This window comes from Xenopus laevis, chromosome 2S, assembly GCF_017654675.1.
Source record: "Xenopus laevis strain J_2021 chromosome 2S, Xenopus_laevis_v10.1, whole genome shotgun sequence".
NCBI classification, from domain to species: Eukaryota; Metazoa; Chordata; class Amphibia; order Anura; family Pipidae; genus Xenopus; species Xenopus laevis.
In genome coordinates this window covers 97,102,647-97,129,168 of record NC_054374.1, presented here as the reverse complement: position 1 = coordinate 97,129,168, position 26,522 = coordinate 97,102,647, and the positions used below count along the sequence as shown (strand labels likewise).

Sequence of the window (26,522 nt, the reverse complement as noted above, 5' to 3'; positions counted from 1 at the left end):
AAATGACATATCAGCAGCTAAATATAATGTTACAGCTGGACATTAATAAACCATTATTGCACCTATTGCAGTAGCTTAGGCAATCCAAGGGGCCTCATTCTAAACACGTGGAGGCTTACTTATCAACATTCTAATTTTAGTTGTTTTAGAGGTTTTTGAAACCACCATAAAACTAATTTTCTCTAAGACCATGAATGCCATGAAAGTTATTAAATGACTTTATGAATATAAAAAGCACAAAGGCTCAACAATGTGAATGTTGAAGGTGTTAGCAATAGACATGTACTGGCACGTAGTGACGCGCTGCTCTCGCATAATTCTTTAGTTTACAGTAGTGGCATGTCAATTCATCTATTGCACCTTCAGCCCTAAAGAAGTATGTGAAGTGGCGCGTCACTATGTGCCAGTACTTGTCTATTGCTAACACCTTCAGCACACAGGCAGCAGTATAGATCAAGTTGCGAATCATTTCACTTATGTGCCCAAATAAAACTGCTACGGCTAGGCGATTCCTGATTGCACTGTGCTGGCAGGCTGAATTATTAATAATTTCATAATGGAGGCTGAGGGCCTGTGTAAATTTGAAACCGGGCAGCATTTGGCCCCCGGGCCTGACTCTGGACATGCCTGGTATATAGAGTTCAATATGTCATAGTAACATACAACTTAACATATTTTAGAGTATAAATGTTTTTTTTTTACTCATAGCCATTAAAGTTAACATCTTGTTCTTTTTCTTTATAGGTGTGGTTGTGCCAATAGGATATTTAAATGTTGATTTCTGGAGGGCGTTCTTGTAAGTAAAGGTGGCCATACACGGGCCGATAAAAGCTGCCGACAGACAGAGTCGGCAGCTTATTGGCCCGTGTATGGGGGCCCCCGACGGGCTTCCCCGATCGAGATCTGGCCGAAAGTCGGCCAGATCTCGATTGGATGGGGTTAAAAATCCCGTCGGATCGCGGCCGCATCTGTTCGTTGATGCGGTCCCACGATCCGACCGCCCGTTTGCGAACGTGAAGGATCCGATCGTTGGCCCCTAGGGCCCACGATCGGATCAGCCCGATATTGCCCACCTCAAGGTGGGCATATCGGAGGGAGATCCGCTCGTTTGGCGACATCGCCAAATGAGCGGATCTATCCGTGTATGGCCACCTTAAGTTATTTTCTCGGTTTGTATTTTGAAGGTATTGTTGTGCTTCAACAAATAACAGATTATTATGTATGGTCTCGGTGTCGTACGAGGTCGTGTATTGGAAAGTATGTGAGATATTTAAGGGGTGTTGGGAGTGAGTGTATTTATGTCTCCCAGGTTTCAAAGAATTTTTGGGAGATTTGTCTTTATGTAGTGTTGTTTCTTTCCAGTCCATATGGAATATTTGGTGTAACTTCTGTTTTACTAGTGTAATGTCTGGTATATCAGGTGAGAGCCATTGTTTTACAATCGTTTTCCTAGCTACTGCTGACAATCTTTTTGCCAGTTATTTTTCAGGTTTTGTTAGTTGTTTATAGGAGGTGGTATCACTTTCCGGCAACATGGGTCCAATATCTTATGACTTTTCCCCAAAATGTTTTGGTTTTACAACATAACCAAATGGAGTGTATAAGGTGAATTTTTGAAGAGTTTTAAAGAAATTAAAACATTTTTTAAAGATATTTGTGAGAAAAATAGAAATTTGAATGTTAGTAATTAGGCCCCTTAAAGGCAGGTTTTGTGCCCAGATTTATTTTTTAACTTCTTTAAATTATGAATGCTTCTTATCAACAGTTTACAAGGCAGTTTTCCTAGTGGTATATTTCAGTGGAAGATGTAGGCACTTCAAAATATAGGTATAATAACATTGTTGCTAAGAGACAAGTTGTCAGCTTCCCCCTGTATGTGTTTTGTAGCTACAGCAGATCTCTTTATGATATTCTGGCAAGTGATGAGAAATGACTCATTGCAAGGAAAACACAACCCCGTGAAAGAAAAATAATTTGTCTTGTATACACTAACTGACTTGACATGGTACCATCATATATGTGATGTTATACACGTTTTCTAGAAGAAATCATGACTGATGGCTGAATATGAACAGAAAATAATTTGTTTTAATTAGATTAATAGTACTGAACACAGAGGGATATGTGGGTGTATTGGCAGCATATATTTAGGGAACTGTTGTCTTAAAAGTGTAAAATGGAAATGGCTTGATAAATGATGAAAATGTGAGAAGTAATGTAAAGTTGGAAGTGACAGAGTCCTTCTTGAAATCAACAGTTCATGCTGTGGACTGCAACACATGTGCAAGACAGACTACAGTTAATTATCATTAACGGCAGCGGCAGTAGGTTTGGTACACAGGGTCATCTTTGCTTGCACAGAGCTGTTAATATAGGTAAATATGCACACATGTAACAGCTGTCAGTACTGTTTGGTCACAAAGGTGCACAATTAAATACGGTAAGGGAAATTTTATTTTTCTTTACAGATATAGGACAGAAATATCTGCATCCCTTGAAAGATTCTAGGTTGTGGGGTTTTTCATAGGTTATATTACAGGCATTCTGGGTTTAGGGTTCAAGAAATGACACAACTGAAATTTGAGACAAGGAGATTCCATCTTTCTTGGCGATGGTCTTCTGACTTTATAACAACAAGCACTGAATATCCAGTTGATGCTTTATTACAGCGGTGATCAACATGCCTTGTGTTCCATACAGTATGTTTTTGTTTATATCAATCAGAACTGCTCTGGCTATACTAAATATTACATTGTTTTATTGAACAAAAATAAGTTTGATTTTTGTGATAATTGTTTTTATTAGGGGTCCATAATAAAGTGTGTATGCCTTTTAAATATAATGATCAATGAAGCCCCTCCCAGCCCCAGTATATTGGAGGAATGATACTGTAAGTACACCCAGTATTATTAAATTAGCATGTCACGGACTATTACTATAAATTTATGTACAGTTAGTGGCCCTCTACTGTACCTGCAATGCCCCATAAAGTTTTTATTCAACCCTCCCCATCAGCTTCTCTTCATAGAGCTGCACAGTGGGGTTGACTGGCATCCTCTTGTTTATATAATAGGCTGTGCTTGGAGGGAGAGGGGAGTGGGTGCAAGATGCTCTGAATATGGAGAAATTGTACTATTAGAAATAAACCCAGTATATCCATATAGCAGATGTGGGATCTATTATCTAGAATTATTGTTATAGAGGGATTATTCTGTAATCTGGCTCACCGTGCCATAAATCTACTAAAAATGTCGATATATTTGCTTAACTTGGATTTTATGGTAGATAACCCTCCCATAATTCTGATGGGGGCCTAATAATTCTGAAACTTGATGGGATGTAAATATACAGTACAGGTATGGGATCCGTTATCCAGAGACCCATTTTCCAGAAAGCTCCAAATTAGGGAAAGGCCTTCTTCCATAGACACCATTTTATCCAAATGATCCATAATTTAAAAAAAATTTTCTCTGTAATAATTAAACAATACATTGAACTTGATCTAAACTAAGATATAATTAATCCTTATTGGAAGCAAAACAAGCCTATTGGGTTTATTTAATGTTTACATAATTTTCTAGTAGACTAAAGGTATGAAGATCCAAATTATGGAAAGATCCGTTATCCAGAAAACCCCAGGTCCCGAGCATTCTGGATAACAGGTCCCATACCTGTACTACCCATCTGTAAAATTCTTGATGGATTGTCCTTGCAGTAAATTTATTCTCAGTTGCACGTCTGGTTTACCTTGCATGTAGAATTACTACTTGATCATAAGGGTTAAGGCGTGAAACCTTTTCATCATGGTATGTTGATTTTATGTTCTTAAAATTCCTACATTGATTTTTTCTTTGTGTCATAATAGCGACCTAGTGAAATCTACTACTCCATACAAGGCGTGACAGTAGATTTTATACTGATTTTATAAACTTTATGCAGAGGCTCTATTGACCTCCATAACATTTTTTGAAATTTATAATACTTTGAAATAATGTAGGTTTAAAGTGTATTAAATGTAAAACTTAGAAACAAAAGCTTGTACTTGTATGGGACCAGTTATCCGGAAACCCATTATCCAGAAAGCTCCGAATTACAGAATGGCCGTCTCCCACAGAAGCCATTTTATCCAAACAATCTACATTTACTTAATATAATAATAATTTATTTTGTCTCTATAATAATCATATAACACTAATCTGAGAGGCATGATACACCTTATTCCTACCTGCATGTGTTCATGTATTCTAAATTACAATTTATACCTGTTTGTACTGGTAAGGAAAAACAGGTATAAGAGTATGCCACTCTTGGAATTTTGATTACAAGAACAAAAAATCTCTTATTCGCTGGGGCAATATTAGGGAACCATGTGAATTGATTGAATCATTACCTTTATCCACTAGGATACTGCATTTTTTTCTAAAAGGCACACTGGCCTTGCCACCACTGAATAAAGGATTCTATCTCCTGTAGGGCTTAATGAAGAGCTATCACACAGAGCCTGCAGGCGCAGCTTACAGCACATTTGATGTGATAGAGCAACTGGAAATGCAGCAGTTTTCTTCCACCTTAAAGGGATACTGTAATGGCAAAAACATTTTTTTCAAAATGAATCAGTTAATAGTGCTGCTCCAGCAGAATTCTGCATTGAAATCCATTTATCAAAAGAGCAAACAGATTTTTTTTATATTCAATTTTGAAATCTGACATGGGGCTAGACATTTTGTCAATTTCCCAGCTGCCCTAAGTCATGTGACTTGTGCTCTGATAAACTTCAATCACTCTTTACTGCTGTACTGTACTTTACCCTTTTCCCCCCAGCAGCCAAACAAAAGAACAATGGGAAGGTAACCAGATAGCAGCTCCCTAACACAAGATAACAGCTGCCTGGCAGACCTAAGAACAACACTCAATAGTAAAAACCCATGTCTCACGGAGACACGTTCAGTTACATTGAGAAGGAAAAACAGCAGCCTGCCAGAAAGCATTTCTCTCCTAAAGTGCAGGCACAAGTCACATGACCAGGGGCAGCTGGGAAATTAACAAAATGTCTATTCCCATGTCAGATTTTAAAATTGAATATAAAAAAAATCTGTTTGCTCTTTTGAGAAATGGATTTCAGTGCAGAATTCTGCTGGAGTAGCACTATTAACTGATGCGTTTTGAAAAAAACATGTTTCCCCGATGACAGGATCCCTTTAAGTAAAGTCAGTGGAAAATATATCATTCAGGTTGTTAAATGGTATAATCTTGGATAAAAAGCTTAAAACGCAAAAAAATGCCCTGGCAATTTTACAGTCTATCCTTCAAGATATTTTATAATTAAGGGGAATATAATAACTTTTTTATAATACAGGCAAATATAGCATTATAACATAATAAATATGATTAAAACCAACATGGCAACAAAACACTAGTTCCTACAGCTGCCTATTTAGGAACTGTAATATTTTTTCATTGGGGTTTTTCTCGTGTGGGCAATACGGAATGAAAGAAATGCAATAAACAGAATGCATAAAAATGCAGTTGTCAGTATAATATGTGTATCAAATTTTACTGGGAATGTCTACAGATTGTGGGCATTTTAAGCCTATATGACCCCAGGAAACAAGGAATTATGCCCTACATAAATATATTTATCAAAGTAAACAGAATGTACTATAGCGGCTTATTTGACACAATGTAATTTAATCCTAACAAACAAGCTCTTCATTATCCTGGCACATTCCACATTTTAAAGGGGAATAACATTTAAGTAAAGTCATTTGAAAAACTTTGGGAACCCCTCTCAGCCTACATTATAATTTATTACACTTTCAACAAAAAAAGATAACAGTGGTATGTCTTTCATTTCCCAGGAACATTGGAGTATTGGGTGTTTTCTGAACAAAGATTTTTAGTGAAGCAGTATTCAGTTGTATGAAATTAAATCAAATGTGAAAACCTGGCTGTACAAAAATTTGGGTACCCTTGTAATTTTGCCAATTTGAATGCTTGTAACTGCTCAACACTGATTACTGGCAACACCAAATTGGTTGGATTAGCTTGCTAAGCCTTGAACTTCATAGGTAGGTGTGTCCAATCATGAGAAAAGGTATTTACGGTGGCCAATTGCAAGTTGTGCTTCTGTTTGACTCTCCTCTGAAGAGTGACAGCATGGGATCCTCAAAGCAACTGTAGAACACGAATCCGCTTGCACTCCCTGGCCCTCCTGTATATCTTAAGCTAGGTGCCCAGTCCTTTGGGGGATACGGCAATCCCCACAATGTAGCGATACTCCAAATCAAAGTACTGGCACTCAATAGCAAATACAAAGTGGCCTGAAGAAGGGGCAAGCCCCTAAAACATTGTTTTTGTATGACTTAATAAACACGTAGGGGATCCCCACTTTGTATTTGCTATTGAGTGCCAGTACTTTGATTTGGAGTATCCTCAAAGCAACTCTCAAAAGATCTGAAAACAAAGGTTATTCATTATCATGGTTTAGGGGAAGGCTACAAGAGGTTTAAACTGTCATTTTCAACTGTATGGAATGTAATCAGGAAATGGAAGGCCAGAGGCACAGTTGCTGTAAAACCCAGGTCTGGCAGGCCAAGAAAAATACAGGAACGGCATATGCGGAGGATTGTGAGAATGATTACAGACAACCCAAAGATCACCTCCAAAGACCTGCAAGAACATCTTGCTGCAGATGGTGTATCTGTACATTGTTCTACAATTCAGCGCAATTTGCACAAAGAACATCTGTATGGCAGGGTGATGAGAAAGAAGCCCTTTCTGCACTCACGCCACAAACAGAGACACTTGGGGGCCGATTCACTAACTTCGAGTGAAGGATTCGAAGTTAAAAAACTTCGAATTTCGAAGTTTTTTTTGGGCTACTTCGACCATCGAATGGGCATTCGATAGTCGAAGTACTGTCTCTTTAAAAAATACTTTGACCCCCTAGTTCGCCATCTAAAAGCTACCGAAGTCAATGTTAGCCTATGGGAAAGGTCCCCATAGGCTTGGCTAACTTTTTTGATCGAAGGATATTCCTTAGATCGTTGGATTTAAATCCTTCGAAACGTTCGATTCGAAGGATTTACTCATTCGATCGAATGAATAATCCTTCGATCGAACTATCTGGGCTAAATCCTTCGACTTCGATATTCGAAGGATTTCAATTCCTAGTCGAATATCGAGGGTTAATTAACCCTCGATAATAGACCCTTAGTGAATCGGCCCCTTGTTGTATGCAAAAGCTTATTTAGAATTTAGAAAAGCCACAGTCATTTTGGAACAAAGTGCTTTAGACTGACGAGACACCTGCTACCTACTGTCAAATTTGGTGGGGCTGTGTGGCAAGTTCAGGGACTGGGGCCCTTGTTAAATTCGACCCAATATCAACAAATTCTTAAGGATAATGTTCAAGCATCAGTCACAAAGTTGAAGTTTCGCAGGGTTTGGATATTCCAACAAGACAATGCCCCTAAACACACTTCTAAATCTACAAAAGCATTTATGCAGAGTGAGAAGTACAGAATTCTGGAATGGCCGTCACAGTCCCCCGACTTGAATAGCATCAAAAATCTATGGAATGATTTGAAGCAGGCTGTCCATGCTTGGCAGCCATCAAATTGGGGACACTCAAAAGCAGGGAATGGCATTTTGGATAACTGCCCGAGGGTTACAGCAGTCAAATTACCTCATTCATGCCTATGGTTGTTGAAGCAACCTGGAATCACATTAAAGTGAGAAGCCACAATCAGAGAAGTGATAATAACATTTCTAAAATCCAGACGTACTAAACGGTATTGTTTAGGAAAAACACCGAAATACATTTGAGGTTACCGAAATACATTTGAGGGTATTTTCTGAAAATCATTACATTTCGGGTGGAACTAGCTACACAGGTTGACCTTGTAGATCGATATATTGAAACATAAGCAGAATATTTAGGCAATAGTTCAATGTTTGATTAAGTTAAAAAAAAAAGGGAGGGAGGAAAAGAAGAAAAAAAAAAAAGTTTATACATTAGTTTCAAACCTAGCAAGCTATTATTTAAGGGCCAATATTTGCTTAGTGGATATAACATCATGATTAATGAGCTTCTAAAGCCTGGGAGCTATACTAGAGGTTCATTTGAAAACAATTACTTTCCAAGCTTAGTGCTTTATTCAGTATTTGTGAAATTTAAGATTATATCCAAGATGCAGCCTCTGGGTAATCATTCAAAAGAATTTCAAAGACTCTCTCCAAACAGTGTGTAACTAATACAGAAGGATTTCAGAGAACTGCAAGCCATAAATACGTTATCATGCCATATGAATGTTGTCTGGTCACCATTTTATACAGTAGTTTTACTTTACACAGATCATCATTGCATGATATGTATGTAATATTTTATATTAACTAACATCACCCCTGCCAACTGATGCTTTTCTCCTATATTACTTGATTGGAAAACAAAATACATTAGAGGGTGTTGTTAAGTGGGTATGAGTTGGAAACACTGACTTCAAAAGTGAATATATGTCATAGGTGCCATCTACTTATTCAAGTGAAAGCGGCTTCTTAAAAATAAGTGTCACTGTGGCTGTCCATTAGTGGCTATATACACTAGTGATCACTAATGCCCATGTGCCATAATTTAGGAAACCTGGTATTTTCTAGATATGGTGTTTTTCCGTAATTTGGAGCACTGTGTATTAGGGTTATTAAAAAACATGTATATACTGTACTAAAAAGATTGTTTTAACATTAGTATTGATTTGTGCTGGCTAAGTTAGCATCAGATACAAAGAACTGTCTTGTTACAGAACAAAAGTCAATTTACTAGAAAAAACAATATCTTATCAGCAATCCAGAAGGCAAAGAAAGGAAATGAAGCGCGCATTGAGGCGGAGGCCAAGACTAACCCCAAAAAGTTTTTAAATATATTAATAGTAAAAAGACGCAGGTTGAGAATGTTGCTCCATTAAATAATGGTACCAGTATGGTTGTAACAGATACAGAAAAGGCAAATGTGCTAAATCAGTTCTTTTCTTCAGTGTATACAATAGAGGAGTCTGAGTTCCCAGTCTCACTTCATAGCTGCACTGATGGCTCAGCTCGATCTAGTCAGTGGCTGACTCAGGGTATAATCCATAAAGCTTTAATAGAAATTAATGTAAACAAGGCTCCAGGGCCTGATGGCATACACCCCCGGGGTTCTAAGAAAGCTTAGTTTAGTTTTAGACCCACCCCTATTTCTGATTTTCTCAGATGACAGTGGGGGGGGGCAGTAGATGTGATCTATTTGGATTCTGCCAAAGCGTTTGATACCGTGCCCCACAAACGACTGCTTTCTAAATGAAGGTCTGTTGGGCTTAATGAAGTCGTTTGCACATGGATAGGAAACTGCCTACAGGATCGGGTACAGAGGGTGGTTGTTAATGGTACATTCTCTACTTGGAGTAAGGTTCTTAGTGGGGTCCCTCAGGGCTCGGTATTGGGTCCACTTTTATTTAACTTGTTTATTAATGACTTAGGCGAGGGTATTGTAAGTAATGTATCAGTGTTTACAGATGACACTAAACTATCTAGCCCATACCGCCACGCAATTAGACCAAGATATTACCTTAAATGAAATTAAAGATGCCATTAATGGGTTTCCTGTGGGGAAAACACCTGGTCCGGATGGGATTCCGATAGAATGGTATAAGAAGTATGTTGATTTTTTGGCCCCCAAACTTCTTGCTCTCTTCAATGGCACCATTAGGACTGGGGTACTGCCGGACTCCTGCTATGATGCCTTTATTACCCTAATACACAAGGAAGGCAAACCCCCTGATAGATGTGATTCGTACAGGCCTATCTCCCTCCTTAACTGTGACATTAAGATCTTTGCCAAACTCATTGCCAACAGACTTAAATTGATAGCACCTGATCTGGTACATCCGGACCAGACGGGATTCATGCCCTCTAAGGCCACGGATATCAATGTGAGACGTCTCTTTACTAACCTAGCGATTCAGCATGACAATATGGGAAATAGAATTGTAGTGTCCCTCGATACAGCGAAGGCCTTTGACACGGTCCAGTGGCAATACTTATGGGAGGTATTAGCTCGGTACAAGCTAGGTCCTAAACTTCTGAAATGGATTCAGCTTCTGTATGCGCACCCGAGGGCCAAGGTATTGGTCAATGGACAAATGTCCGATAGCATTTATCTAGGACGGGGCACCCGCCAGGGGTGTCCTCTTTCGCCTTTGCTATTTGCCCTGGCTATAGAACCCCTGGCCATTAGAATACGGGCGAATGAGGATATACAGAGCCTTTGTGTAGGTAACCTGATTGAAAAAATCTCCCTATACGCTGATGATATGCTTGTCTATCTGGCCAACTCGGGTGCAGCCCTTGAGAATCTCTTGGCAACTATTTCTGAATTTGGTCATTACTCTGGGCTGAAAATAAATCGTACTAAGTCGGTGGTGTTCCCCATAGATGCCCTTCCCCCGGATTCGCCGGACACCTTACTACAACTCAAGGTTGTGAACTCATTTAGATACCTGGGTATAGTGATCCATAACGACCTTAATAGGTATGTACAACTTAATTTAGATCCAGTAGTGCAGTCCCTGACTAACAAAGTTGCTGTTTGGCAAGACCTACCTCTTTCTTTACCAGGCAAAATTAATATGTTTAAAATGATCTTTTTACCCAAATTTCTATATACTCTCCACAACTCTCCCGTAACCCTGCAGGCCCATTGGTTCACCAGGCTAGACAAAATAATTAGGAATTTCTTATGGGCAGGGGAACATCCCCGATTAAACTTTAAGGTTTTGCAGGCGCCGGCTTCTGGGGGAGGCCTAGCTTTACCTAATCTTAAACTATACTTCCTTGCGGCCCAGTTGGTTTATGCCCACTGGTGGATTGTCCCTGATAGAAGCAATTCAGCGGTGGTGTTAGAGGCAGCAGTACTAGGCTCCTTTGAGGCCCTTGCCAAACTCCCTTACCGTGGTGTCTCCCCATATCACGTGACCACCACCCCTATGCAAACAGTGGTGAAAGCATTTCAGAAATCCCTAGAACTGGTTCGAGGAACCTCCACCACCTGGTCCCACCATACCCCGCTATGGGGGAATATTCACCTCCCTCATTTACGCTCACTCCCAGGCATCGCCCGGTGGGCACAGCTTGGGATTAAAACTCTTGGTGATATCGTCACGGAGGGTGACTGTAAGAGCTTTGACACACTCCAACAGGAATTCCACCCCCACCCAGATATGTTGTTTCGGTATTTCCAATTACGTCATGCTTTCAACGTGCAATTCCCGATAAAGCCTGTGGCCTTAAAGGTATCGTCCCTTGAGACCTACCTGCGCAGGTTAGACTTGCCAAAACCCCTGTCCTGGTTAAATACAATACTATCTACCGCAGGTCCCTCTCCCCTTGGAAGAGTTAAGGGCAAATGGCAGGCAGACATTTCTGACCTGGATGATGAAAAATGGAAGGACGCACTACAGCTTGTACCAGCACTTTCAATATCGATGAGGGACAGACTTATACAAATTAAATTTTTAAATAGAGTTTACTTAACCCCTTACCGCCTGGCTAAGATATATGATACGGTGTCGGACCTGTGCCCTAAGTGCAGAGTGGAACCTGGTACTCTGTTTCATGTGTTTTGGTCCTGTCCAATAATTCAGGGTTTTTGGAGTGCAGTCCTCCAATACTTGAATGAAAAGCTTGCACTCCCCAGCATACGTTCGCCAGAAACCTGTCTGTTGGGGATAGTAGGGGATTTGCAGCTGCACCCATATACTAGATTATGTTATTTACAGCTCCTGTATTATGCTAAGAAAGCCATATTAATGCACTGGAAATCGCTCAACCCTCCCACGGTACAATATTGGAAAACTCTGGTAAATGACTCTCTTTCGAATCAGAAACTGACCTATCTCTCGAGAGGATGTCCCGCGAAATTTGAAGCGATTTGGGGTACTTGGTTGACTGTCCAAGATGGTTGAATGCCTATACGCTAATTTATTGGATGTAACATTCTATACCTTACCCCCCCTCCCCTCTCTCTCTCTCTTAACTTTCTCCCTGTTCTGTCTCTTTATTGTTCTTGACTGTGTTATGTTTAAAATTCTAAATAAAAAACTTTTAAAAAAAAAACTATCCAGCCCAATTAATTCCATCCAGTGGCAAATGAGATTCAATGTTGATAAATGTAAAGTCATGCACCTGGGATGTAAAAATATCCAAGGTACTTATAGTAGGCATGGTATAAAAGGTATGGAAACCTTAGCCATGAAGAAAGACTGGCAAAATTGGGGATGCTCACACTAGAAAAGAGGCTTTTAAGGGGTGATATGATAACTATGTACAAATATATAAGGGGATCATATAATAATCTCTGTAATGCTTTATTTAACAGTAGGTCTTTCCAGCTGACACAAGGTCACCCATTCCAATTAGAAGAAAAGAGGTTCCGCTTAATATTCAGAAGGGGTTTTTTACAGCGAGAGCAGTGAAGATGTAAAATTCACTTCCTGAATCGGTTGTACAGGCTGATACATTAGATAGCTTTAAGAAGGGGTTGGATGGCTTCTTAGCAAGTGAGGGAATACTGGGTTATGGAATATAACTCATAGTACAAGTTGATCCAGGTCCGATTAGTCCGATTGCCATTTTGGAGTCCGGAAGGAATTTTTTCCCCCTCTGAGGCAAATTGGAGAGGCTTCAGATGGGGTTTTTTGTCTTCCTCTGGATCAACTGGCAGTTAGACAGGTAAAAAAAAGTTAAAAGGTTGAACGTGTGTCTTTTTTCAACCTAACTTACTATGTTACTATGTATTTAAATGAGATTATGGGAAATGGCAATACCATACTTCAGATGATGGACCCCATACCTGTAAAACAGAAGTCAAAATAGAATTTTTTTTTTTTTCAGTAGTCCCTTTAATTTGTTTAAAAAACAAAGTTACACTTCTTATATATTTACAAGTAAACAGAATGCCATTCTTTAACACCAAATAACTGCCTGGGTGATAGTATAATATGAAATACAGACAGTTCTTGTCTTATGGATTTTATTTTCAACATTTTAGTCACGTACTGAGACATTCTGCAGTCTGAAATAATAACTCATTTGCAGTACTGTTACAAGACCCATGAATGCTGTAAATTTTTTGCTATTATAAATTTACATGTAAACTCTTTAATCAACAGAAATGGTAATGATCTGCAAAGATGGAATGCTGCATAAGGCAATTTCCAGTCTCTATTTATTGACATAAGAATCCTACAGTGGTTAAAATGTTTATAGCTTCAAAATAACCTCAATAAGTTACATAAACATCATTTCTATCACTAGCTGACATGGCTGTGGCGAATTACATGATCATTACATTGTACAGAATTTCATGTTCTTGTAAATGGCTCATAACTTCAGTGGGATGATGGGCCAGTACTTGGGTTGCTTTTTATCACAGTGTCTGTCAAAGTTAAGCTGCATGGCGGTCTCCATCCCTAGGATTTTTGGGGCATCTTCACCATACAATTTCTTCATTTCTGCTCTACGCCTTTCCCCAGGTCTTTCTGAGGGTGCTTCGGTTGATGTTCTTGTGGCTATGTGCAGGTCATGATCGGCTGCTATATACTGTTCATGGTTTTCTGCCTCAAGCTGCTGTTGCTTTCCTGCAATAATGTAAATATGGTGTATTCATCAAAAATAATTAGAACAAAAAAATAAACTTTCCTTACACCACAATACATTTAAAATTGATAAAGATTAATTTACAATACATCAAACATTTTTTTTTCACATTCAGAAGACAAATTCACAGACATGTTTTAGCTCATGTTATTGTAAGTAGAAGAAATATTACTGAGCAGAACGCAGGCAGAAAAAAAATGGTTACTAGCCATTCTGTATGAAAACAAACAAAACAATCATGGTGAATTTTGTCACTTTACCACAATTACACTCACTGCAATATAAGAAGAGGGAAGGGTACAGAAAAGAATGTGGGTTCTTGGATGCAGTTATTGGTTCACTGACTCTACATGTGTTTTCTTTATAAAAGGGCAATAAATGCATGGCCAGGCACACAAAAGAATATGAGGGGGAAGGAGGAGGAAGGATGTGGGAATGTTCAAAATCTCTTGCAGTATGAATGCCAGGTTGGAAAAAGAGAGAATATCAAGTGGAAAAAATAAACTTGCTTTGCCAAGCTATGTGCCAAGTCCTGACAACCCAATTTCTTGTTATAAATTCTAGTGTGTTCTAATTCTTTTAACATGTTTCTGACAGAGTAAGGAATGACCACCATATTTTTGGATGTATGCAATTACGAGCAACACCAAGAGCAACTAGGTACACTGAAATAAGGAGAAATGATTTCTGACCATTACTGGAAAATCATTTGGTTTGAGGAAGCTGAATATCACCGGTTCTTATACTGTGCAGTTTTCAGGATTCTGTAAGTGCAGTCAGGTTGTGGCATACCACACTAACATAGGTGGTAATGAGTGATTTATTGGTTGTAAGCAATATAGTGTATTTATGTGTATGATTTTAAAGGAGTCGGAAAGGTTAATACTAAGTAAGCTTTATCAGAAAGGTCAATATAAATACACCAGTAAACCCTTAAAGTAATGCTGCTCTGAGTCCTGTCAACAACAAACACACATTTATTTCCTTCTGTTATGTACACATGGGCTTCTGTATCAGACTTCCTTCTTTCATTTTAAACCTCCAGGGCACGGGCTTGAGCATGCTCAATTTGCTCCTCCCCTCCCTGCTGTAATCTGAGCCAGAGCTATGAGTGAGCAGGGGGGAGACTCAGGCATGATGTTATGTCACACCAAGCTAATGTGGCAGCTGCTATCCTAAACAAAGAGAATTTACTCAGGTATGGTAAGCTATTGACATTATAAATGTAGCACTCTAGCTTGCACTTTTGTACTTAATCTATTGGCAATAAACTACCTCGGTAGCTTATCTTCTGCGCTTCAAAATGCCCAGTGCTTATGTTTTTAGGCAATTATCATAGGTATTCAATACATGATTTGAGTCTAGTGCTATGTCTAGTAACCTGAAATATTTCCATGTGCAATAAGAAGAGATTCATATAGTAACATGTGAATATAGAATATTTCCATTTGCTTGTGTTATGCAAGTCACTTTACCTTGAGATAACTGTTACAAGGGCCTAGATTTAACCTTAATGTTTCCATTACAATTTTGGGAGTCATGTTTAGATTACAATAAATCATGCACCTTGTGGTCTTATTAATAAGTTGAAATTGTTGAATTGTAAAAGGAGAACTAAAGCTCTGCAAAAAAATATGGTAGGCTGATTGCTGATGGATTGAATGGAGTGGATTATGAAGTATTTTAGACATTAGACATGGTGGCATAGAAACCAGTGCATTCGGTTACAAACAATTTATGATCAAGGCTATAGAGTCAGCTACTCTAAATAAATGTAACTTATTGAAAGATATTGAGAGAGAGAATGCAAAAGCAAGTTATGAACCACTTTACATTAAAGGAAAAAGTTACCCCCAAAATGAATATTTAAGCAACATATAGTTTACATCATATTAAGTGGCATATTAAAAAATCTTACCAAACTGGTATATATAGTTAAGCAAATATCATCCTTTAACATCTCTTTGATGTGCTTTGAACCACCATTTCATGATGGTCTGTGTGCTGCCTCAGATCACCTGACCAGAAATACTACAAATGTAACAGGAAGAAGAGTGGAAGCAAAAGACAGAACTCTGTCTGTTAATTGGCTCATTTGACCTAACATTATCCCAGATGGCGGCCCTTAATTTTAAAATTCCAATTTTATATTTAGGATTACCCAATGACATATACTACAAAAAAAGTATATTACTATGAAAGTAGTTTATTTACCTGAAGCAGGATTTTAGACATGAGCTGTTTTATGCAATATAGTTTTATAAAGAGACCTACATTGTTTCGAGGATATAGATTTCCTTTAAGTTCAGAATATAAAATAGGCTAACTTTAGTTATATTTCTTTATAGACTTTAGCTATTCTCTAAAGGAGAACTAAACTCTGAAACTTAAAAGGAATATGGCTAAAAATACCACATTTTATATACTGAACTTATTGCACCAGACTAAAGTTTCAGCTTTTCAATAGCAGCAATGACCCAGGATTTCCAAACTTGTCACAGGGGTTCACCATCTTGGAAAGTGTCGACATTCACATGCACAGTGGGCTCTGAGCAGCTGTTGAGAAGCTAAGCTTAGGGGTTGTCGCAAATTATTAAGCAGAAAATGAGGTTGGCCTCTAATATATGCTGATGCTACAAGGCTGATCACATTCTGATGCTTATTTTACTGGTTTCTGTGCTGCCATGTAGTAATTATCTGTATTAATTATTCAGAGTTATATTGTGACATTTATAGTCTATGTGTACTGTATATTTTGAGTGGGTCCCTAAGCTCAGTAACCAAAAGAGCATATGCAGTGAATCAGCAGAAAAGAAGATGGGGAGCTACTGGGGCACATTCAGAAACACAGATCTTCCCTGTTAAAGGAACAGTTCCGTGTAAAAATAAAAACTGGATAAATAGATAAGCTGTGCAAAATAAAAAATGTTTCTAATATTGTTAGTTAGCCAAAATGTAATGTATAAAGGCTGGAGTGACTGGGTGTGTAACAGAACAGAACAGTATTTCCTGCTTTTTAGCTCTCTAGCTCTGAGTCAGTCAGTGACTTTAAGGGAGGCCACATGGGACATAACTGTTCAGTGAGTTTGCTTTTGAATCTGAGCTGAATGCTGAGGATCAATTGCAAACAGTTATGACCCATGTGCCCCCCCTCAAGTCACTCATTGGTTACTGCCTGGTAACAAATCAGTGGAAAGCAAGAGAGCTGCAAAGCAGGAAGTAGTGTTCTGGCTATTATGTTACACATCCAGTCACTCCAGCCTTTATAAATTACATTTTTGGCTAACTAACTATATATTAGAAACATTTTTTTTTATTTTGCAGAGCCTATTTAGCCAGTTTTTACTTGTATGCTGAACTGTTCCTTTAAAGGGCTGCGGTTGCCTTGGGCTGGTACAGAAGTCTAAAACATAATGTACAAAATTTCTAGCCTACTTCTTTAGCTAAGCTTTAGTTCTCTTTTAAAGCCCTAACCAGACAACCATTTCCAATCTGACAGGGGCTTATGTGCTCACATTAAGACAAAATACAACCACAACAAAAAATCCAAAACTTCTTAACAGCTCTCTGGCAGTAAAAGCAATGCCAGTAAGGAAAGAATGATTTCATTTCCACTAAGCAGACTTGTTGCTAACCAACCTGCAGCTATTCTTCAGCTTCCAATGCCAAAGTTCCAGAGCCTTCAGAGTATTAAAATACAGCCAAACCTTACTCTTTGTATCCTGAATACCAAATAAGTCTCAACAAAACTGAGCAGGCTTATTTTTCATATTATGAGAAGTGTCTTAAACAGGAGTCAATAAATATACAAACTGTGTAAACACAGAAAATGACACAAGAAGCATACAAGAATTAAAATGAAGACATTAAGTGGAAAAAATATTCCCATAAACCACCTCCTGCTGTTTACAATGACTTCTAATTTGACAGTGATAATGTGGGGTAAAAAAAAAAATAAAAAAAAAGTATTTAACCTTGTAAATACTTAGCGAGTGTTATAAATGTAGCAATATCCATGCACCAAATGAACCAAGTCTTTCTCTTATCTTGGTCTCTCAATGCTTCCAGTTCTGTCCTGCTTTAAGAGACTCTATTGAGTTGTACAAATGCAGTCTAAGTACTCTGTTTTGTTGTTATGGAAACTTTAAAGAGTGGGATTACAATGTGTAAGTGAAGCCGAGCTGCACATGATGATTTAGCCTTGGGGGAATATCTCACTTTACAGTGCAATGTAGTTCAAAATATACAAAATATATATACTAATTAGAATTTCTGCCACATTTTCTATAAAAAAAAAAAAAGTTGCTGATAGGGGTGAGTGATGGTCACAAAACTATTTTCTAACGTTACTCAGGTCACTGCTTTAATACAAATTTTACCATGTAGTTGTTTATCCATACATAAGAGAAAAAATACACACCTAAACAAAGTTTAAATAAATTAAATAAAACATTGCTATATTTCAATTTTGTATATATTACTCTTTCTACAGTATAACGATTCATATTCTTAAATCCTTTCCAGATTGTTGCAAAAAATATTATTTGTTTTTGCGGCCCCCTCCCCGCATAGCCCACTACTTAAAGGAATTGTTCAGTGTAAAAATAAAAACTGGGTAAATAGATAGGCTGTGCAAAATAAAAAGTTTCAAATATAGTTAGTTAGCCAAAAATGTAATGTATAAAGGCTGGAGTGATTTCATGTATAACATGTCAGTCAGAACACTACTTCCTGCTTTTCAGCTCTCTTGGTTTACACTGACTGGTTTCCCTGGTTACCAGGCAGTAACCAATCAGAGACTTGAGGGGGGGCCACATGGGTCATATCTGTTGCTTTTCAATCTGAGCTGAATGCTGAGGATCAATTACAAACTCACTGAACAGGTATGTCCCATGTGGCCCCCCCTTCAAGTCGCTGACTAACTCAGACTTATAGAGCTGAAAAGCAGGAAGTTGGATTTTGGCTGTTTTATTAGACATCTGTTCACTCCAGCCTTTATACATTACATATTTGGCTAACTAACTATAATATATATTATATAATATTTTTTATTTTGCAAAGCCTATCTATTTACACAGTTTTTATTTTCACACTGAACTGTTCCTTTAAAAAACTATTGCTGAATGTCGCACAGACCTCTGCATGCAGAGTAGTGCAGCAGAGCTCAGGGGAGCCATCTTCACATACATTTGGTAAAGGACCACTGACACCAAGGTTTTTTTGCACATGCGCAGTTGGAGCACAGTTGCGTATGTGCCGCAAAACAGGAAGAGGAACCGAAGATGGTCCCTGTGAGCTCCATTGCACTACTCTGCATGCAGAGGTCTATGTGACATTCAGAGACACTTTTTTTTTTTTAAGTAGTGGGCTATGCGGGGAGGGGGCCAATGAGGCTAGTGGATATCAACTGTCCTCTTGACATGTGGATAATCATTCCACTACATGTTATATACCACTGGCCTAGGGGATAAACTACTTGGAGAAGCTGTATGAAAAAAGGTAAGCATGCACCTTACAACAAATTCTTCAAACTCTTTGTTTTGTATAATAAAACATGAAGTTCAATGACTTGACACTTACGCAACTCCTCCCTGTGCCTTTCTGTCTCAGCAAAGTACTCTCGTAACTCCTCTGTGATTTCCATGTTGGTGGTGTCACATTCAATGCCTTCCTCCTCAGAATCAGATAGAACTTCATTATCACACTCCATTTCAGACTCAATTTCTTTGGACTCTGATACTTTTAAACATGGACGTGCCCTTTGAGAATGTATGACCTGGCGGTGTGCCCTCGGGTAGGTGTCAGGCTGAGATAATTTACCACCTTCCCAATCAGAACCTCGGCTGTTCTGATAATTTACAGCTGGATACCAAGGTGGATAGGAGAGAGATGCCACAGCCACACTGTATGCTCTTTTGTGTCTGTACAACCAATACATTGCCTGGCTGTAATGCTTCCAGTACCTGGCATAAACCCGCCCTGCGTACCAAGGTTCAGTTTCATGATGGGGTATGCTTGCCTGAAAGAAAATATAAATTAGGGTAGCATGCACATGTTGGCATCTTAATAAATTTACAGTGCATGCATGTGTATATGTCAACAGCAATACCAAAATAGGTTTAATTCTTTTATAAGCAGTGAGAGGGTGCAACATCTTAAACATGTTTGCATTTGTCCCAAATCTTTATCTCTCAGTCAGACTCTACAGAAATTACTCCTACAGTCATGGAAATCAATATACTCATGGCAGATATAAAGGCAAACAATGCACGGTATATGAATGACAAAGTATAAATAATTCTAAACTTTTTCCAATAAACATTAAAGTGGTAGTTAAACAAAAATTAAACATTTACACTGACGCAGACATGGTACTCCAAGACAAATTTTGGTATTAATTTTCCATTATGTGTGTATGTTTGTTTTAAATTATTTAATTTAAATATAGCTATCAAGCTTGAATTTTAATTAACTGGTTGCTCGGGCTTAATTACCCTAGTAACCAGGGAGCAATTTGCACAAGACTCAGAGAAGAGTACAAATTAAATTTATAAAGAACTCTAAAATTGTTAGATATTTAATATTCATGTTATTGGAAAGTTACTTACAAGAACAAAGTTTTAGGTATGGCCAGTATCACTTCAAGGCAAAGTAATATCATCATTTTTTTTAAACAGTAGCGCTATGAGCTAATACAGAAAGGCAATGGAAGACTAATGTAGGACAGGGAAGTGTTTTTGCATGTGACTGGGAAATGCACACAAGTACATTGCTTAGCTGAAACTTGTCCAAGTGGCTTCTTCTATAGGGGACATTGAACAGCATATTTTGCCCATTCTCACAATTAACTGCAAACATAAAGCAACAGTCTGGCCTATTGTTGAGTGTTGCCATCACTATACAAAAATCTTCTTGCCTGTGGACCTCAGTTTTGTTGCTTGGTCCTGGGCTGTAGTAAACAGTACTGGAAAGGAGATAATTTGTATATTGTTTATTCCCTTAAATCCTCATGTATTTAAAAGACTAAAATACCTTAAAAATATCCTAAGGTATGAAGCAATAAGTTGAATATTCAATATGTCACATCTGCTCATTTTCATATAAGGTAAAGGACTATTTAATCTTCCCATCAACAATAATGATGTCAAGACCAAAACAAACATCCCCTGAGCTCACTAGGGGCCATAAAGAAAATTCTAAAATACAGCTGCTTCTCCAGCTAACAGTTTCAAATATAAACAATATTTACATGGAAATAAAATAAAAGATGAGCTCTGGGTGCTAAATTAATTTTTCCCGTTAACATACAAAGGGATGAGTATTTATTTTGTTAATATGTCCCTGCTGATTTGTAAAAAAGCGTTCAATACAATTCCCACTGGATATTGCTGGATCAGTGACAAAAGCAAAGAGTGACTTACCTTAAAACTGTTAGAGAGAAGACTAAGGCTAATGTCCCATGTGATTGCTTCCTGCAGCTCCCACTGACCTCAACAGGAAATAATGATCCTAATGCTTATACATCTTCTAACAACTTCAATTTCACAAATGAGAAATAGTGGCAATTTTCATTCTAAAATCCCCTGATTTAGAGGTCCTCTAAGAACAATCTAAGAGGGGCTCTAAGAATAAGAATAACATCTTAAATGATTTGAATCTTACAATTTTCTTTGTAAGCACATCACTACATCTAAAAACAAGATTCATTAAACCCAGATAAATGAATGTGTCGCTACGAGATGCTACTCACCATTTGGGAAGGTCGGTCTAAATGAGTATGCCTAATGGAAAAATAGAGAGGATACAACGGAGTGAAAATACAAACCAATCAAATCTAATCCTTAGAATTTAAAGTTGCATTGTACTGAACAACCATGATCTTATGGTTATATGGTTATAAACTGCTTAATAAAGCCAAGAACCTCAACATCCCTAGCTCCCCACCTAATCCAATCTTCATTTTTTTTCTAAATAATACTGACACTATACACACAACATTTTAGTAGATTATTACTGGTTAAGTATCACACATTGATACCTACATTTTCATTTGTATGTTTGGAAAATAAAATAAGAACTTGAAAATTAAAAAATAAAGTTCTGCCACATGGATACATACAGCTTGCTTCACATAAAAATAAGTGTTTCATTTAAGTGGGTTATTGATTTTCCCCTTTAATATACTGTAAAGTATACACAATAGGGAAAACAAAATGAAAAATACTGTGATAGCGATGATAATTACCTTGGAATGCTTAAATATTTTCATTTGTACAACTATTGAAAGCTCCGGTCACATTTAATTGTATTTGGAAATGCAGGATGGGGGGACAAACAAAAAATTATACTGGAAGTATTGAAGGGAATCAAAAAATGTAGTGAACTGATATAAAGTGGGTCCACAAGCAAATGCAAATCATTTTATCTTGAGTACAATGCATCTCAATGGAGCAATTGTGTGGTGTTCTGAATAGCACAGAGACTGAATTCATTATACATTACAACCCTTCCCAGAAGAGATAGACGCCTTTGTGTATCAAGATCAAGGTCATGTGTAGCGTGGCGTTTGGTTAATCGCACCAGTGTCTCATGCAGCATTACGGGATAATGCCCCAACGGCAGATAAGCTGCTTCCAAAACTCTGTCTATCAGAACCAGCTTTACAAATGTCTATGGGGCAAATGTGAAAAGGACAAAACACAATATTTACTATGGTGGTGGAAGACACAATGCATGCAAATTTCCAAAGAAAAAGTCTGTCCATGTGCTCACATTGCTTCTACTGGGACTTGTAGTTGTGTATTAATTAGAAACAGACCAGTAATCATAAAAGTCCATACACAAATGTCCTTACATGAATAAAAAAAAAAAAAAAAATTCAGCCATTGCCTGTATAAATGGACATAAAAGTGCTTGCCACAGGCACTAATGTCTACTTCAGGTATTGATTAATGAGTGCATGGCCATATCTTCAGGTTCTGAACATAGCCTGCCCAGCCTTCCTATGTTCATTTTTTCTCTTTGACCACTCTGCTTGAACATGGCACCTTTGCCTGCCCTTGTGAAACTGGGCACAGGGAGTCTTGGTGACACAGGAGTAGATGAGACTGAGATCTGAAGCCAAAAGTCTGAAGAGTATGCCAAGACTGTTAGCTCAAAGCTTCCCATTGGTGTGGAACACTAATTATGACAATAATATAGCTTTGTTCCACTTGAACAGCCGTTTAAATGTTAGCATTTGGCTTCAGCTTTGGAATTTGAACGTGTACCTGACCGACGTAGGGTTGCCACCTGTTCAGTTTTGATCAGAACAGTTAGTTTTTTCTAAGGCCTGTTCAGGTCTCAGCTTTGTGTTCGGGCTCTATTAGCCAGCACCTTTGGTTGGGGATAACATTTTTACCCAACAGGTGCCCTTTAAGCCCATCTGGAAACTGATGCCTGCAATAAAGCTTGTAGTGCACTGGAACCGATGCTGCCATTATTTTTTTTTTTTATTTCTAAAATACAAAGAAACATTCCCATTGTGGCTGGTTACAGGTTTTTTTTTCCTTTGGAAGCAATGGAAACCCTTATACAGAACACTATTTGCAGATTCCCATTACATATTATTATAATTATGCAAATGCTTGTACAAAGAAATTAAGAACTGCTTCAGTGGAACCTCTTTTTCTAAAGGCAGAGCATTGCGAACTGCAAGCCAGGGTGATACGGTGCACAAACCCACCCGAGGCAGGCTTTCTAATACAACTCCTGGTAACCTGATGTACATTGCCTTCTGAGGCAAGTTTTCAACCTTGCTTCATGGCAGGAGTGGTCATAGCAGTAGGATCAGCTGCATAGTCACTATAACTTAATAGCTACTGTTTTCCTTCTTTGTGTTTGTCTGGCTCCATCTACAGGCAAAAATAAAGATAGATGTACCCATGTCGCTTGAAAGTTGGTTACAAATAGGAACTGGCATTTCCATGCATTCCTGAACCTTGTAAATTGTTGGAAGAATGCTGGGAGATTGGGAGTGGAGAAAGAAATTATGAGCACATACACAATTTGCATAAAATAAAGTTACCAGTTTCCCTGACTACTGTTTTTTTTCTGTTAATGAAAGGATTAAGATTTGTAAGAATTTGTGTGGGTACAAGGACACTCATACTCTGTTCTTTAAAGGAATACTGACATGTTTTACTGAAGCATGTCTTTTGGAAGAGAAATACCAGGTTTAAAGGGGATTTAAAATCTAAAATAGAATAAAGCTAGAAATGCTGTATTTTGTATACTAAACATAAACATGAACTTACCCCACCAGAAGCCTGTATAAAACAAATGATTTATGCTTTCAAATTTAGCCGCAGCGGGTCATCATCTTGTAATTATGTTAAACCATCTTTGCATGATCTTCAGGGAAACAAACAGAGTTGCTTGAGTTCTGGGAAGTAAGGTGGGGGCTCCCCCTGCCGTTTGAAAGTATAATTGTTTCCCTGCAGAGCAGCTAGGGACCATCTGAAGTTTCCTATCCACAGCAGTCAACTAAAGGGGGAATTTCACTGCATACACTCAGGTACACATGTTTTAATTAAAGTACAGGTATATTGGAGATAAATTTATTTTTCAAATTAGGATGGGATTTTATTTTTTTTTCCTTTACATCCCCTTTAAAGGGGTGGTTTAACTTTAAAATAACTCAAAACCCAAATATAATAAAATGCAAACTGCCTCAGAATATCGATCTCTATGTCATACTAAATGTTAACTCAAAGGTGAACATACCCTTTAAATAGCAAAGTGGATAAAGTTTGTTCAAAAGTGTCCTTTGTAAATTAATAAAATAATTCCTGGGTGCATTCATTTCCTGGCTGATTTATTGAAAATAAATGATAGCTAAATATAGAAATTGTGGATACTTGGTTACTGGACAGATACTGTAAGGTATGAGCCCAAAGTTGATTCTACTATTCCTTGCTAAAAAAAAAAAAAAACTCTTAAAAAGCAAAGCTTGTCTAAATCTAATGCCTGCTCCACTATAAACAGATACTAAAAGGGATCGGGATTGCAGTCTGGGCAACATTGTCACAATCACATCCCATCATTGAACCCACCACAATTCCAGGGGCAAACCATAATAGCCACCATTGTTACTGGGTCATGGCCAGTAATTAGTATATCTACAAAGGAAATTTAATATGCCTGATTTACAATGAATTACACTTAGGGGCAGATTTATCAAGGGTCGAATAGTAAATTAAAATTTTCAAATGTCAAAATTCACACATTCAAATTGTAATCCCCCTATTCGAATGTAAATTCAAATGTGAGATTTATCACACCTAGACCATGGAAACAGACCGAATTATATTTGACACCTAAAACCTGCGGAGTTCATGTACAAGTCAATGGCAGAGGTCTGTTGAGCCATTTGGAGATGTTAATAGCCTTCCTGACATTGCATTTTTTTTTTTTCGGAGAAAAAATCAATTCACACAAATCGAACACGATTCGAATTTTTGGGTCGGAACTATTTGAATTCTTAGATAACCTCCCAGGCGAATTGTGAGTATATTCGAGTTAATAAAAATCCACATGAATTTGAAATTCGACCTCTAAGTGAACCATTTGAATGAATAAAAGAGCCAACTCTGAACTGATCTTCAGACATTTAGGGTCGAATATCGAGAGTTAATTAACCCTCGATATTCGACTGTCGAAGTTAAATCCTTCGACTTCGAATATCGAAGTCGAAGGATTTACCGCAATTCGATCGATCAAACGATTAAATCCTTCGAACCGAAAGTTTTGAAGGATTTTAATCCATCGAACAAACAATTTTTCTTCGACCATAAAATTGTTAGAAAGCCTATGGGGACCTTCCCCATAGGCTAACATTGCACCTCGGTAGGTTTTACTTGCCGAAGTAGGGGGTCGAAGTTTTTTTTAAAGAGACAGTACTTCGACTATCGAATGGTCGAATAGTAGAACGATTTTTAGTCTTAGTCGATGGTCGAAGTAGCCAATTCGATGGTCGAAGTAGCCAAAAAAATCATTCAAATTCGAACTTTTTTTTTTATTCTATTCCTTCACTCGAACTAAGTAAATGTGCCCCTTAATCTTAAGAGATATAATCAAAATACAGCACTGCAGTAAAGGGTAGCATTACAGTTAGGACACTGGAGTTTGTAGGTTCTCACTGTGTCTATGTACGTTTCTTCTGGGTACTCTGGTTCCTCCACACTCAAAAACATACAAGTCAGTTAGTTAGTTAGTTAGTTAGTTAGTTAGTTAGTTAGTTGGCACCCTAGTGTGTGTGAATGTGATAAGGACAAAAGATTGTGAGCTCCACTGTGGCAGGGGTTGATGTATAATCTCTGTAAAGCAGTGAAGAATATGTTGGTGCTATATAAATCATGGATAATAACAATTACAAAAGTGAAACCGAGACACAAAATTGAGAAGTGTGAGATAGAAAACCGAAATGGTTCCTGATAATCCTGTTAGTACACCCCATACTGGCACCACTATTCAGCCTGATGCCAATTCAGAAATAATTAAATAGTATCCAGGTAGAACCCAAGCATTATCCACATTAATGACCCCAGTACATTGATTTCAACAAATGTTTTGTATAATACTGAACACATCCATTTAAACGGGTAAACGTGAAACTCACTAAGCAGAGATGGTTATCAGAATGGGCTTCTTCCTCGGTGTCTGGTTTTCAGAATGGCTGGCTCCCACCTGCTCTGCTGCAAAACGAACCCGCGGTGATAAAGTTGACTGGAAATGCTGCCCTAATAAAGTTGATTAAAAAAAACACAGCTTCCCGAAAGCACCGGTATAGGCTT

At 38.0% G+C, this 26,522-nt stretch overlaps 1 protein-coding gene across 1 annotated transcript; it reads right to left on the bottom strand.

Annotated features, from left to right (window-relative positions):
* Positions 1-12,922: 12,922 nt before the first annotated feature.
* On the bottom strand, positions 12,923-26,384 carry gemin8.S (gem nuclear organelle associated protein 8 S homeolog). Its single transcript, NM_001097695.1, is given in 4 exon segments — positions 12,923-13,670; positions 19,270-19,708; positions 21,440-21,470; positions 26,348-26,384. Coding segments are annotated over 3 exon segments (699 nt in total). The 5' UTR covers positions 21,443-21,470; positions 26,348-26,384; the 3' UTR covers positions 12,923-13,413.
* Between the last annotated feature and the right edge of the window lie 138 nt (positions 26,385-26,522).